The following is a 14,345-nucleotide window of genomic DNA, read 5'->3' on the forward strand; positions in this document are numbered from 1 at the left end:
ATGGGACTGAAGGCCCAGAGATACAGGACTGAAAGACATCCCATGTCTTTGGGGTTGATGGAGTGGGAAGAGATAAGAGTGACCATATTATGGCAGGGGAGTGAGACTAAGAACTTGGGGAAGATGAATTGTCTTTCCCCAAGAGACTGTCACATTGAGTGAAGTATCAGACAAAGAAAGAGAAATATCATATGATATCACTTATATGTACTTATAAAAAAAACGTTTCAAACGAACTTATTTACAAAACAGAAATAGAGTCACAGATGTAGAAAACCAACTTATGGTTACCAGGGAGGAAAGTGGGAAGGCATAAATTGGGAGGTTGAGGTTGACATATACACACTACTGTATATAAAACAGATAATGACTAAGAACATAGTGTGTAGTGCAGGGAACTCTACTCCATACTCTGTAATGACCTATACAGGAAGACAATCTAAAAAAGAGTGGATATATGTAATGTTGGACAAGGAAATGGCAACCCACTTCAGTATCCTTGTTGGGACAATCCCATGGACAGAGTAGCCTGGTGGGCTACAGTCCATGGTGTCACAAAGAGTTGGACACGACTGAGCGACTAACAACACACACACACACACGTATATGTATGGGATTCTACGTGGCACTAGTGGTAAAGAACCCGTCTGCTAATGCAGGAGATATAAGAGACACAGGTTTGATCTTTGGATAGGGAGGATCCCCTGGAAGAGGGCATGACAACCCACTCCAGTATTCTTGCTTGGAGTATTCTTGTACTTGCCTACAGTATTCTTGCCTCAATGGACAGAGGAGCCTGGAAGACTACAGTCCAGTTCAGTTCAGTTCAGTCGCTCAGTTCTGTCTGACTCTTTGTGACCTCATGGACTGCAGCACACCAGGACTCCCTGTCCATCACCAACTCCTGGAGTTTACTCAAACTCATGTCCATTGAGTCGGTGATGCCATCCAACCATCTTATCCTCTGTCTTTCTCTTCTCCTCCCACCTTCAATCTTTCCCAGCATCAGGGTCTTTTCAAATGAGTCAGTGTTTCATTTCAGGTGGCCAAAGTATTGGAGTCTCAGCTTCAGCATCAGTCCTTTCAATGAATATTCAGGACTGATTTCCTGATGGACTGGTTTGATCTCCTTGCACTCAAGGGACTCTCAAGAGTCTCCACCAAGACCTCAGTTCAAAAACATCAATTCTTTAATGCTCAGCTTTCTTTATAGTCCAACTTTCACATCCATACATGACTACTAAAAAAATCATAGCTTTGACAAGACAGACCTTGTTGGCAAAGTAATGTCTCTGCTTTTTAATATACTGTCTAGGTTGGCCATAACTTTTCCTCCAATAAGCAAGCATCTTTCATTTTATGGCTGAAGTCACCATCTACAGTGATTTTGGAGCCCACCAAAATAAAGTCTGTCAATGTTTCCACTGTTTCCCCTGTTTCCCCATCTATTTGCCATGAAGTGATGGGACCAGATGCCATGATCTTAGTTTTGTGAATGTTGAGTTTTAAGCCAACTTTTTCACTCTCCTCTTTCACTTTCATCAAGAGGCTCTTTAGTTCTTCTTCACTTTCTGCCATAAAGGTGGTGTCATCTGCATATCTGAGGTTATTGATATTTCTTCCAGAAATATCTTGATTCCAATCTTGATTCCAGCTTGAGCTTCATCCAGTCCAGCATTTCTCATGGTATACCCTGCATAAGTTAAATAAGCAGAGTGACAATATACAGCCTCGACGTACTCCTTTCCCCATTTGGAAACATTCTGTTGTTCCATGTCCAGTTCCAACTGTTACTTCCTGACCTGCATATGGATTTCTCAGGAGGCAGGTCAGGTGGTCTGGTATTCCCATCTCTTTCAGAATTTTCCACAGTTTATTATGATCCACACAGTCAAAGGCTTTGGCATAGTCAATAAAGCAGAAGTAGGTGTCTTTCTGGAACTCTCTTGCTTTTCCGATGATCCAACAGATGTTGGCAATTTGATCTCTGTTTCCTCTGCCTTTTCTAAATCTGGCTTGAACATCTGGAAGTTCACAGTTCATGTACTGTTGAAGCCTGGCTTGGAGAATTTTCAGCATAACTTCTCTAACACGAGATGAGTGCAATTGTGCAGTAGTTTGAGCATTCTTTGGCATTGCCTTTCTTTGGGATTGGAATGAAAACTGACCTTTTCCAGTCCTGTGGTGACTGCCGAGTTTTCCAAATTTGCTGGCATATTGAGTGCAGTGCTTTCACAGCATCATCTTTCAGGATTTGAAATAGCTCAACTGGAATTCCATCACCTCCACTAGCTTTGTCTGTAGTGATGCTTCCTAAGGCCCACTCGACTTCACATTCCAGGATGACTGGCTCTAGGTGAGTTATCATACCATCATGATTATCTGGGTCATGAAGATCTTTTTGTACAGTTCTGTGTATTCTTGCTACCTCTTCTTAAGATCTTCTGCTTCTGTTAGGTCCATACCATTTCTGTCCTTAATTGTGCCCATATTTGCATGAAATGTTACCTTAGTATCTCTAATTTTCTTTAAGAGATCTCTAGTCTTTCCTATTGTTTCTATTGTATTCTATTCTATTGTTTTCCTCTATTTCTTTGCACTGATCACTGAGGAAGGCTTTCTTATCTCTCCTTGCTATTCTTTGGAACTCTGCATTCAAATAGGTATATCTATCTTTTTCTCCTTTGCCTTTAGCTCCTCTTCTTTTCACAGCTATTTGTAAGGCCTCCCCAGACAACCATTTTGCCTTTTTCCATTTCTTTTTCTTGGAGATGGTCTTGATCCCTGCTTCCTGTACAATGTCACGAACCTCTGTCCATAGTTCTTCAGGCACTCTGTCTATCAGATCTAGTCCCTTGAATCTATTTCTCACTTCCACTGTATAATCATAAGGGATTTGATTTAGGTAGGTCATACCTGAATGGTCTAGTGGTTTTCCCTCCTTTCTTCAATTTAAGTCTGAATTTGGCAATAAGGATTTCATGATCTGAGCCACAGTTAGCTCCCGGTCTTGTGTTTGCTTACTGTATAAAGCTTCTCCATCTTTGACTGCAAAGAATATAATCAATCTGATTTTGGTTTTGACCATCTGGTGATGTCCATGTGAGGAGTCTTCTCTTGTGTTGTTGGAAGAGGGTTTTTGCTATGACCAGTGTGTTCTCTTGGCAAAACTCTCTTAGCCTTTGCCCAGCTTCATTCCAAGGCCAAATTTGCCTGTTACTCCAGGTGTTTCTTGACTTCCTACTTTTGCATTCCAGTCCCCTATAATGAAAAGGACATCTTTTTTTGGGTGTTAGTTCTAGAAGGTCTTGTAGATCTTCACAGAACCATTCAACTTCAGCTTATTCAGCATTACTGGTCGGGGCATAGACTTGGATTACTGTGATATTGGATGGTTTGCCTTGGCAATGAATAGAGATCATTCTGTCATTTTTGACATTGCAGCTAAGGACATGGAACAACAGACTGGTTCCAAATAGGAAAACGAGTACATCATGGCTGTGTATTGTCACCCTGCTTATTTAACTTATATGTAGAGTACATCATGAGAAATGCTGGGCTGGAGGAAGCACAAGCTGGAATCAAGATTGCTGGGAGAAATATCAATAACCTCAGATATGCAGATGACACCACCCTTATGGCAGAAAGTGAAGAAAAACTAAAGAGCCTCTTAATGAAAGTGAAAAAGGAGAGTGAAAAAGTTGGCTTAAAGCTCAACATTCAGAAGACTAAGATCATGGCATCCAGTCCCATCACTTCACAGCAAGTAGATGGGGAAATAGTGGAAACAGTGGCTGACTTAATTTTTCTGGGCTCCAAAATCACTGCAGATGGTGACTGCAGCCATGAAATTAAAAGACGCTTACTCCTTGGAAGAAAAGTTATGACCAACCTAGACAGCATATTAAAAAGCAGAGACATTACTTTGTCAACAAAGGTCCATCTAGTCAAGGCTATGGTTTTTCCAGTGGTCATGTATGGACGTGAGAGTTGGACTATAAAGAAAGCTGAGCTCTAATAATTGATGCTTTTGAACTGTGGTGTTGGAGAAGACTCTTGAGAGTCCCTTGGACTGCAAGGAGATCCAACCAGTCCATCCTAAAGGAGATCAGTCCTGGGTTTTCATTGGAAGGACTGATGCTGAGGCTGAAACTCCAGCACTTTGGCCACCTGATGTGAAGAGCTGACTCATTTGAGAAGACCCTGATGCTGGGCAAGACTGAAGGCAGGAGGAGAAGGGGACGACAGAGGATGAGATGGTTGGGTGCCATCACTGACTCCATGGACATGGGTTTGGGTGGACTGCAGGAATTGGTGATGGACAGGGAGGCCTGGCATGCTACAGTTCATGGGGTCACAAAGAGTCAGACATGACTGAGTGACTGAACTGAACTGAACTGCATCTTGGACTCTTTTGTTGACTATGATGGCTACTCCATTTCTTCTAAGGGATTCTTGCCCACAATAGTAGATATAATGGTCATCTAAGTTAAATTCACCCATTCCAGTCCATTTTAGTTCACTGATTCCTAGAATGTCGACGTTCACTCTTGCCATCTCCTGTTTGACCACTTCCAATTTGCCTTGATTCATGGACCTAACATTCCAGGTTCCTTTGCCATATTGCTCTTTACAGCATCAGACTTTACTTCCATCACCAGTCACATCCACAACTGGGTATTGTTTTTGCTTTGGCTCTGTCTCTTCATTCTTTGTGGAGTTATTTCTCCACTGATCTCCAGTAGCATATTAATAGGGCACCTACTGACCTGGGGAGTTCATCTTTCAGTGTCCTATCTTTTTGCTTTTTCTTACTGTTCATGGGGTTCTCAAGGCAAGAATACTGAAGTGGTTTGCCATTCCCTTTTCCAGTGGGTCACATTTTGTCAGAACTCTCCACCATGACCTGTCCGTTTTGGGTGGCCCTACGTGGCATGCCTCATAGTTTCATTAAGTTAGACAAGACTACAGTCTATAGGTTTGCAAAGTGTCCAACACAACTGAAGTGACTTAGCACACAATGCACGCATGTATATGTATAACTGATACACTTTGCTGTACAGCAGAAACTAACACAATACTTTAAATCAACTATTTGTATTGATACTACAACTATTTATATTGGAATATATTTTACTCCAATATAATAAAATAAAAAAGAACTTGGGGAAAGAATATTGACACAAGTAAGGAAAATGGATGTGTCTTCAGGCCCCCAAGGTAGGAATGGGAGAGATCTGGTTGCTCTGAGAGGGATAAGTTCTGAGCAATGAGGCTGGAGAGAGAGTGGAGTACCCAGGCAACCCAGATACATTGTGAGGGCCAACTATGGGCTTGGAGCATCCATGGATGTAGTGAGGTACCTACTCTCTGCCCCACCTCCCCTCCCTCTCAAAGGAGCAGGCCCCTAGGGCTGCATCCAAAGCAAGAGAGACTGCTCTTGGCCAGACTTCATACTGCCTCTTTCAAGTGTGATCTCACCTATGAGTGCACTGACTCAGGGTGGTGGTGGGGAACTGGTGGCCTCCAGGGACCAGAGCACAGGCCCAGTGAGCAGAGCAAGGAGACAGAGCTCCTCCTGGGACCTGCACCCCATCTCAGGCCTTCATCTGTTCAGGAGGAGTTCATGGACAGGCACGATACCCAGCTCCAGAACTGAGTGACCAGGAACTGCAGCACTGCCCTTCCATCACAGCTAGGGTCACCCTCCAGTAGAAACTTGGAGCCCCTCATCACAGCCATGGACTCCTTCCTGGCAGGCAGGCAGGCAGGATGCTGGTGGGTGGCCTGGGGAGAGTTGGTGTGGAAGGAAGGAACCGAGAATGCTGAGCTGGAGGCTGAGTTGGGTTTCCGGGTGGAAGAAGCACAGTCTGGGCCAGGGACCACTGTCCAAAGGCCCAAAGGTAGCAGGGGCTCTGGAGCCTGTAGATACTGCTGGGTGGTGTGGGACAGAGGTTTCTGGGTCTGAGGAGGGCAGGAGGGGAGCAGGAGAGAGGAGGCTGGCACCAGGTGAGTGAGCTCACCAGTCCCTGGTTGCTAAAGGTGGGGGAGGGCATGGTTTAGTCCCAGCTGCTGCTGCTGGTTTAGTCCCAGAGGGGTGGACAAATGAGCTGACTAAATTCACTGGCCAGTGACAGTGGCCAGGGACTTGGCAGACACCATCTCTGGAAGGGTGATCCCGGGTGCCTAAGGAGCCTGCCCTTCCAGTTTCGACTCCCAGTGTGGAGGGATGTTCTCTGCTCTCTGACTGTGGGTGGTACTAACCTTCCTTGTGTATCCCTCCCAGATCCGGACAAAGGACAGGATCTTTGATAGTATCAGCCACCTCATCAACCACCACCTGGAAAACAGCCTGCCCATCGTCTCTGCCGGGAGCGAGCTCTGCCTGCAGCAGCCAGTGGAGAGAAACCCATGACCCACCAGCTGCCCTGTCCGACACTGCACCTGTGGTCAAGAGGGCTTGGTTCTTCCCAGTAGATGGGTATCGGGCCCCGGGAACCTGGGCAGCTGTCCTTTGGCTCAGAGCTTTGTTCAGAAGCCCCAGGAGGAAGGCTTCCCTAAGATGCAAGTTTCATAAACTTGTTCAGAATTCTCATTAGCATATTAAAGGTGTACATACCTATACATCCTGTACAAATTATCCCTCTATATTTATATTTTTTAAGACTAAGAAAGATGTAAGACTAATGTTCTGTGCTGTATGTTTTTAATGAAAACTAAGTTTGACTGTAGTTGTCCAGGCAAAATGTTAATTCGGCTGACCCATTCCACTGGGAAATTCCACTGGGAAAGTGTTACCTATTAAGCACAATACAGGGAATAGAAGCAGCAGGAGGGTCAGTACTAAACACTTGGGATGCAACAGAGTAAGACAAGATGCTGCCCGTGCTCTGCATGCAAAGCGCTCTGAAGTGCTGGTCCTTAGGGCCGTCCCTTCTCATTGGTGACGCCTCCCAGGCTGCCTGCACCACACCCATGTTCATGGGGTTTCCAGCACCAGAGTTTGGGGTGCTGTGCTAAAAGCAGACGTCACTCCAGCTGTTTCAGGTAGTACTGAGCACAGGCATGCTTTTCCCATGACCCTGGTTGCCCAGGGGTTCTTGGGGTTTCACTTCACTGCCAAATAGGGCCCAAAAAAAGCCTCACGGATCAAGATCTTGACAGGTAAATGCTTCCTTTGTTTTTATCAGTTTAATGGCAAAACGAGGGTGTGTGCAGGGATATTGGGTAGCCGGGGATGTGTACATCCTCTCAGCCAATGGGCTGCTGCCGTACCTGTTTGTGAAATCCTGTCCCCTTTATATTCAGTAGAGGAGGAAGCATGCATTCGACCTGCGCAGAATATGGGTGCAAACACGTGTGCTCAGAGACGTTCCTTCGGTTGTGGATGATTAAGTTTTGCCTAAACCTACGGACCAGGCTCAGGAGCTTTGGGAATCAGTTTGAAGTCCTGCTTCTGGAGAGATGGGTGGGTCTAGTGTCTGGTTTGTTTCCACGATAGGTTTCCCAATTGCTCCATGAAGAGGGTACCTGCCCCAGGCAGCACTTTGTCCCAGCTCCTTCCTTCAGGGTCAAATGCTCTGATCTCCTACTGGGTCTTCTGGTTTTAGGAAATTTGACAATGTTTCTAAATGTCTGGCTTGAGATTTCCATGCGATTTAACAGCTGATGACTTTTAAAAGATAGAAAGATTCATTCATTCAATGGCACCTTCCCACTAGTGCCACGACATTGGCTCTTCTCCAGTTGAAATCCCCTCTTGGGCAGCACCCCGTTCATCAGTGCAACAGAAAGACCCTCCACATACACTTAGCCTTTAATAGTAATAAATTTGATGCTTCCAGAGTGAGGAGCAAAAAGTAGATTTTTGAAAACGCTGACGAGTGCTAATTCCACAAAGTTCTAATACTGTGTGTGAACCCTATTTCTACTTTGAGGGGGTGTGCTTGGCCAGGATGGGAGAATGGGGTAGAGCTGACAGTTGAGGATGGGTTGGGGAAGGTCCAGAGCTTCATATTAGCATTCTGTGGAACTTTACCCCATGAATTCAAGCTGACAGTGGTTTCAATCTTCTAGAATGTTCTGCCATAAATGGGAACTTTGTGGGGAGTCTGACACTAATCTAGAACCACTCCCTCTCCCCAACTCTGCCTCTTTCTGAACTGGTTCTGCTTTCAGGTACAATTGGGATACCTGTTCCAGCTTATCCAGAGGCAGTAGGGGCTGAGTGGGGATGGGCTGAGTAGCTGGGTTGGGCTCCTCCCCTGTGACAATGCAGATTTGAGGTGGCTGTGAGAATTGCCCTGCATTCTTTATGTATATCTGCATCCTGGAGATGTCCATAAAGGTCTGACCTCTGTGGGAGGCACGATCCTTCTCTGTATGCGAGTGTACACACGTATTCATGAATCAAACGACTTCTTTCAACAGTCTTGCACTCTCCGCTGCGTAAGGCCAAAACATTCACGTTTAGGGCAAAGCGGAGAAGGAAACAAGAGCGAAGACCTGAGAACCCCTGAACACTTGATCTGTGTCTTCTTTTCTCTCCGATGTGCAAGAAATGCTAATCTGCGGTTTTAGTAGCTCTCTGCTCTGAAGTTAGTGTTTATCTCAGTGGTGATAAGCAATATATGGTTTTTTTTGTTTTGGCATGAGAATCAATTTACAAAATTAAAAGTATGGGGGGATCAAATATCGTTTCAATGTTAATTAAAATATGTATTTTTAAGTTCAGATTATACCTTGTCTCCCATGGGGCAGTGGGACAAACCGGCACTCTGGTAGCCACTGGAGCGGATTTGAGACACAGCAAATGGCAGTGATTTTGTGGTCTTAGTTTTCTCCCCTTGGTAAAGCATGTAAGAGCTCACCAGGCCATCTCATCCCTTCCTTCAAGCGCCATGTGCCGGGTATCACAGAGCCTCACACACGGATGGTGAAACTGAGGCTCAGGTGGTGCCCACTTGCTCAAGTTCACGCGGTCGGCGGCAGCGAGCTGTTTTCCGCTCCTTTAGGCGCTTCCTGAGCTCCGCGCTGCAGCTCCACTGCGTTTCGGAGGCAAACTCCCGCCAGCGCAACCATGCGCTCCTGGGCCTCCGACTCCCAGGGCGTGGTCACTGCGCGCTGTGAGGGCCATCCTGGGCCCCTGGAGTGTACTAGGACCGGCTGCCCCTCTCATGGGCCCTCCTGCCACTTTACCCAGGCCCCTGTGTCTGCTGAGGACCTGGCGAGTCCTAAAATGGCCCCTCTTGCTAAGTGGCCCTGGAGACGGCTCCTCCCTCCCCCATCATCTTGTGGGAATTAGCTGTGCCTTCGAGCGATTCCCACCTGCTGAGAGTCTGCAGGGCTTCCTGTGGGGCTGCTGGTCACTGGTTTCAGCCAGCTTTGAGGCCTGACTCTTAAGGATACTCTGAAAGGCTCACAGTAGAAGCAGGGGGAGAATTCCCTGGGGGTCCGTGTGTGAAGGGAAGGGCCTAGTTTCAGGCAGGGAGGGTGGATGGAGCAGCGCTTGGTGAGGCCCCAGCCCCACAAAGAGCCCTGTGCTCCAGGACAGTATTGACTCCTGGCTCCATGTCCAGCCCCCGTGTCCTGAAGTGCCCCCTTCCTGTAGTGGAGCTCTCCTTTCAGGGAGCACTGAAGCATTATGTAAGTAATGCTTACATAATGGAACGAACATCCTGGTCCTTAATTCCCCGAATCGGTCACCCCGTGAAGGCCAGTCACAGGATCCCAGGCTCCCTGGGCAGCCCACCTCAGCTCCTGCGTGGAGAGCCACGTGGCCTTGAGCTGGCTGCTGGGTTTCTCTGAGCCCTGCCTCGCCACCCACACCATAGGGCTGTACCTGACCTTGAGAGGGTGTGGGGGTGATGACTGTGTGTGAGCACCAAGGACAGTTGTTTTCTGGGATGTTTCACTCTCAAAGTGTACATCTGTGCTCTATTGCTGTCCAAGTACATATGGACAGCAGCCATAAATACTTTTATGTGAATGGCGGTGTGCATGCGTGCCAAGTCGCTTCAGTCGTGTCTGACTCTGGGGGACCCCATGGACTGTAGCCTGCCATGTTTCTCTGTCCATGGAATCCCATGGACAAGAATACTGGAATGGGTTGCCACGTCCTCCTCTGGGGGATCCTCCTGGCCCAGGGATCGAACCTGCATTTCTTATGTCTCCTGCATTGGCAGGCAGATTATTTACCACTAGCACCAGCTGTGAAGAGTGGAAGCCTAGTGGAAAATGGGAAGGAGACTGTGGAAAGATTACCAATAGGTAACTATAGGACACAGACAAATCTTGACCTTGTGTGTGTGTAAGTCGTTCAATCGTGTCCTACTCTGCAACCCTAAGGACATAGCCTGCCCGGCTCCTCTGTCCGTGGGATTCTCCAGGCAAGAATACAGGAGTGGGTTGCCATGACCTCCTCCAGGGGATCTTCGCAACTCAGATGCTGAACCCATGTCTCTTATGTCTCCTGCATTGGCAGGCGGGCGGGTTCTTTACCACTAGTGCCACCTGGGAACTGCAGGACACAGACAGATCTTGACCTTGGGTTTCAGGAAAATACTCTTCAGTTCTGTAGTGAAACTTTAAGTTGGTTTTAATAAAGAGAAGTGGAAAAATGACTTTACTGGCACATGTCAGAAACCTGGAACTGTCCCTGCTCCTCAGAGGACAGCAAACGAGGGAGTGTCTTCAGATAGCACAGCTGGAAGGATCCATTTTTCAGTGAGGAAATTAGAGCTGATTGACTTCCTAGAAGGTGGTGACAGTCAGTGGCTGAATCTAGGACAGAATGCAGGACTTATTAGGGTCCTTCAGGGTTTCTACATAAAGTTCAGCCCCTAGTGGAAAATGGCAAGTAGTACTTTCCTCCTTGACTTTATCTTTATGCTCTTTTTCCCCCCAAATGCATAAAAGCATGAGCCATTCACACGGACAAGAAAGTGTTTCTATTCCTTTGTTTAGTTTATGTGTCCGACCCTTTGTGATCCTATGGACTAGCTGGGCCCCTCTGTCCATGGGATTCTCCAGGCAAGAATACTGGAGTGGGTTGCCATTTCCTTCTCCAGGGGATCTTCCTGACCCAGGAATTGAACCCATGTCTCCTGCATTGGCAGGCAAGTTCTTTATCACTAGCACCACCTGGGAAGCCCAAAATTTTCATTTTTTTATTGGAGTATAGTTGATTTCCCAATATTTTTGCCTAGGAAATCCCACGGACAGAGGATCCTGGTAGGCTACAGTTCATAAGGTCGCAAAAAGTCAGACATGACTTAGCGACTAAACAGTAACGTAGTTGACTAACAATGATGTGTCAGTGATAGATGTATGGCAAAGTGATTCAGTTATGCCCATAGCATGAATTTTAGAGTGGGTTTCCGTGCCCTTCTCCAGGGGCTCTTCCTGAGCCAGGTGTCAAACCTGCCTCTCTAATATGTCCTTCATTGGCAGGCAGGTTCTTTACCACTAGCGCCACCTGGGAAGCCCCAGTTTAGCTTGGGGTCCCACAGAAGCAGACCCTGAGAAAGGCTCGGAGTGTATGTAGACTCAGGGTTGGGGAAGGAAGCTGATGAGGAAGGCATGATCAAGCAAATCACTAAGATGTAGATAACTAATTGCACTGGGGACTGAGAGCCAGGGCTGGACAGACCTAAGAGCTAACCCACCAGGGCAGGGATTGAGCCAGACATTTATTTACCCAAACAGCCCAGCACTGGTGGAAGACTGTTTCTGGCCACAGTGTCCTGGCTGGTCTTTCACACACCAAACCGAGGAGTACTTGGGTGGAGAGACAGCACTTCATAAGCAGACTTGGGATGAAAGGCAGGCATCACAGCCGTCGGGGATCCTCCCCAGAGTCCCTGACTCGGTACTTCTGGATGGGGCCAGAGAATTTGCATTCTTAATAAATTGCAGTTGATGCTGGCAGGCAGTCTTGACTTTCGGAACCATCATCAGGTATGAATTGCTAGCCCTTACCTGTCTCGCTGACTGTTTTTCCCCTCTAACATATGGTTGTTTTCATGCCACTTCATATTATAGATCCCAGAGTCCAAGCTGTGAGTTCAAAAGTGGAGGATTAATAAGCATTTATAACTCCATGCAATCACTAGTGGCAGATAAAATGCCATCTGCCAGACACAATTTATTTATAATGGGGTTTATACATATTTATAAGTTTGCAAGCAACAAATGCACAGTTTTAAAACTGGCATATTTTATAGCAGCCAGAAAAATTGCAACTTTATACCAGGACTTGTGAATATCAACTGCATATGTGTATATATATATATATATATATATATATATATATATATATATATAAACACACACACATACGTATACCTACTAATTATGACAGATGTTTGTCTCCGTCTGTCTGTACATACGTATATACACATGCATATACCTACATTGATTATTACGGACACACATCTCTGTCTATATGTGTGCACATGCAGGTTGGTACCTTGGGACTCCTCCCTGGATTTTGGTATTTTAATTAGCATGGACAACTAGAAAGTTACACACATGTTGAGAGTTCGGGGACCGATACGTCCTGGCATCTGCACATGGTCCTGGATGCTGGTCTTGGGGGGATGGTCTTGGATGCTGCAGGAACAAGACAAGAGGGCCATGAGGGGGCCACCGTGGGAAGTGACAAAGGGACATAGGGAAGAGAAGCCAACGGGGGAAGACGGGAAAGGAGAGGCTGGGAGAACAGAGAAGGAAAAAGAAAAAAGGTAGGGGGCAGCAAGTCCAGACCTACATCCTATGTTCGTCCAGCAGTGTGTAAAGATAAGCAGGGGTGGGTGTCAGGAGGCTGCCCAGGCAGCTGTGCCTAGGAGCTGAGCGTTGTCTTCCTGGTGCAGCTACACTGCTTGTCGCCTTTACTAACCAGCCTCCTCTTGCCCTTGTCTCATATGAGTTCACACGAGGCAAGCACTGTGTTGTGCCTCTTCGATCATGCAGAGGTTCTGCCTGTCTGCAGTTACAATTCAGTAGAAAATACACACATGGAGGGTATGGGGGCACGACAAGCCTGACGTGTGGCCCACCTCACTAGGACCCTGGACGGTGGGGCTCTTGGGTGGGTCTGGAGAGTCTGAAGTCTTTGCAGATGGGCTGCAGACAGGATGGAGGTTAGAACAGGCAGACACAGTGTGGACGGCCCAGGAGGAGGCAGAGACACCCTCATGCATGAACGGTGGTCAGGGGTGGGAGGGATATTGGAGGCATCCCTGGGGTGCTCCTGCCTCATTCTTGCCTCCTTCTCACAACCACAGATGACCAGAATAATGACCCCCTTAGGCCCAAACACACGGGGCTCCCTCCTGAGGGCTAAGGTATAGAAGAGGCATTCTCATTGAAGAAAGCATGAGAAATGAAATCCCATACAATTTCCAGTTTCTATTTTGTTGTTTCACCTTGAAATGCTGTAGGCAGAAATATGCACACAAGGGGACACATGCCGTGGCCCTGGGTGACTGAAGTCACGAATTCACACTCATCTGGGACGTTTTAACCACAACCAAAGTTTCTAACCACTGAATCAAGGGATGATTAAAGCAGAAATCAATAGACAAATCCATTTTTGAACACTGAATAAACTTTTTTGTAACAATTATATGTCGGTTGCAAGTGGAATGTTCTCTGTTCCTTTGACTTTTGACTATAACTTGTTCCAGAGTAAATCTTGTAAAATTAAGGACATGAATGTTTCTTTGTATCCAGAACTAAATAAGAATTAAAATTTGATGCTTAAATCCGAGGATTAGGAGAGAACTCCGTCCCGTGTACATCTAATGTGTAATAATGAGATATTTATTACTTTTTAAAAAGCATTTGGATGGGAAATTATACCTATTGGTAAATATTTGAAAATTTCGTGTTTATTTTCCATTAACTTTTGTGAAACAAAAAAGAATTACTGTGACGATCTCTGGTTTATTGCCAATTTACCACTTTCTATGTTGCTACTGGATAAGAATTGGTGTTGGAGATCTCTGAGGAGTGGAAACACAAAACCAACTTCAAGTTTTCTAATTTCTGTTCTTTGAAAGATAATAAAATTGAAATTATTTGGCCAACATCTGGGAGATTTGACAACACAATGGGTTAAGAGAATTGGCTTAAATTCCCTTCTCACATTCAGTGATTCCACTTCACTCCTTCAGTAAATTATGTGGTTTCCTGTTGTGAGCTCTGCTGCCATGCCGGGCACATCCCTGAACTTCTAGGGCAGCCAGCTGGAGGTGCCACATGGCACTTCTGTGTCTCACCACCGTGGCCCAGGAGCAGAGGTTGTCACTCCCACTTAGGCGCGACTGCACTCCTTGTCACTG

The 14,345-nt window shown here is 46.4% G+C and overlaps 1 protein-coding gene across 1 annotated transcript in view; it reads left to right on the forward strand.

Annotated features, from left to right (window-relative positions):
- SHC3 (SHC adaptor protein 3) overlaps positions 1-6,415 on the forward strand; it is a 181,509-nt gene extending 175,094 nt beyond the window's left edge. The window contains exon 12 of the mRNA XM_068974421.1: positions 6,287-6,415. Within this exon, the coding sequence (XP_068830522.1) occupies positions 6,287-6,415 (129 nt within the window). The remainder of the gene's footprint in view (positions 1-6,286) is intronic.
- The last annotated feature ends 7,930 nt before the right edge of the window (positions 6,416-14,345 follow it).

This window comes from Capricornis sumatraensis, chromosome 6 (genome assembly GCF_032405125.1).
Source record: "Capricornis sumatraensis isolate serow.1 chromosome 6, serow.2, whole genome shotgun sequence".
Classification (NCBI taxonomy): Eukaryota; Metazoa; Chordata; class Mammalia; order Artiodactyla; family Bovidae; genus Capricornis; species Capricornis sumatraensis.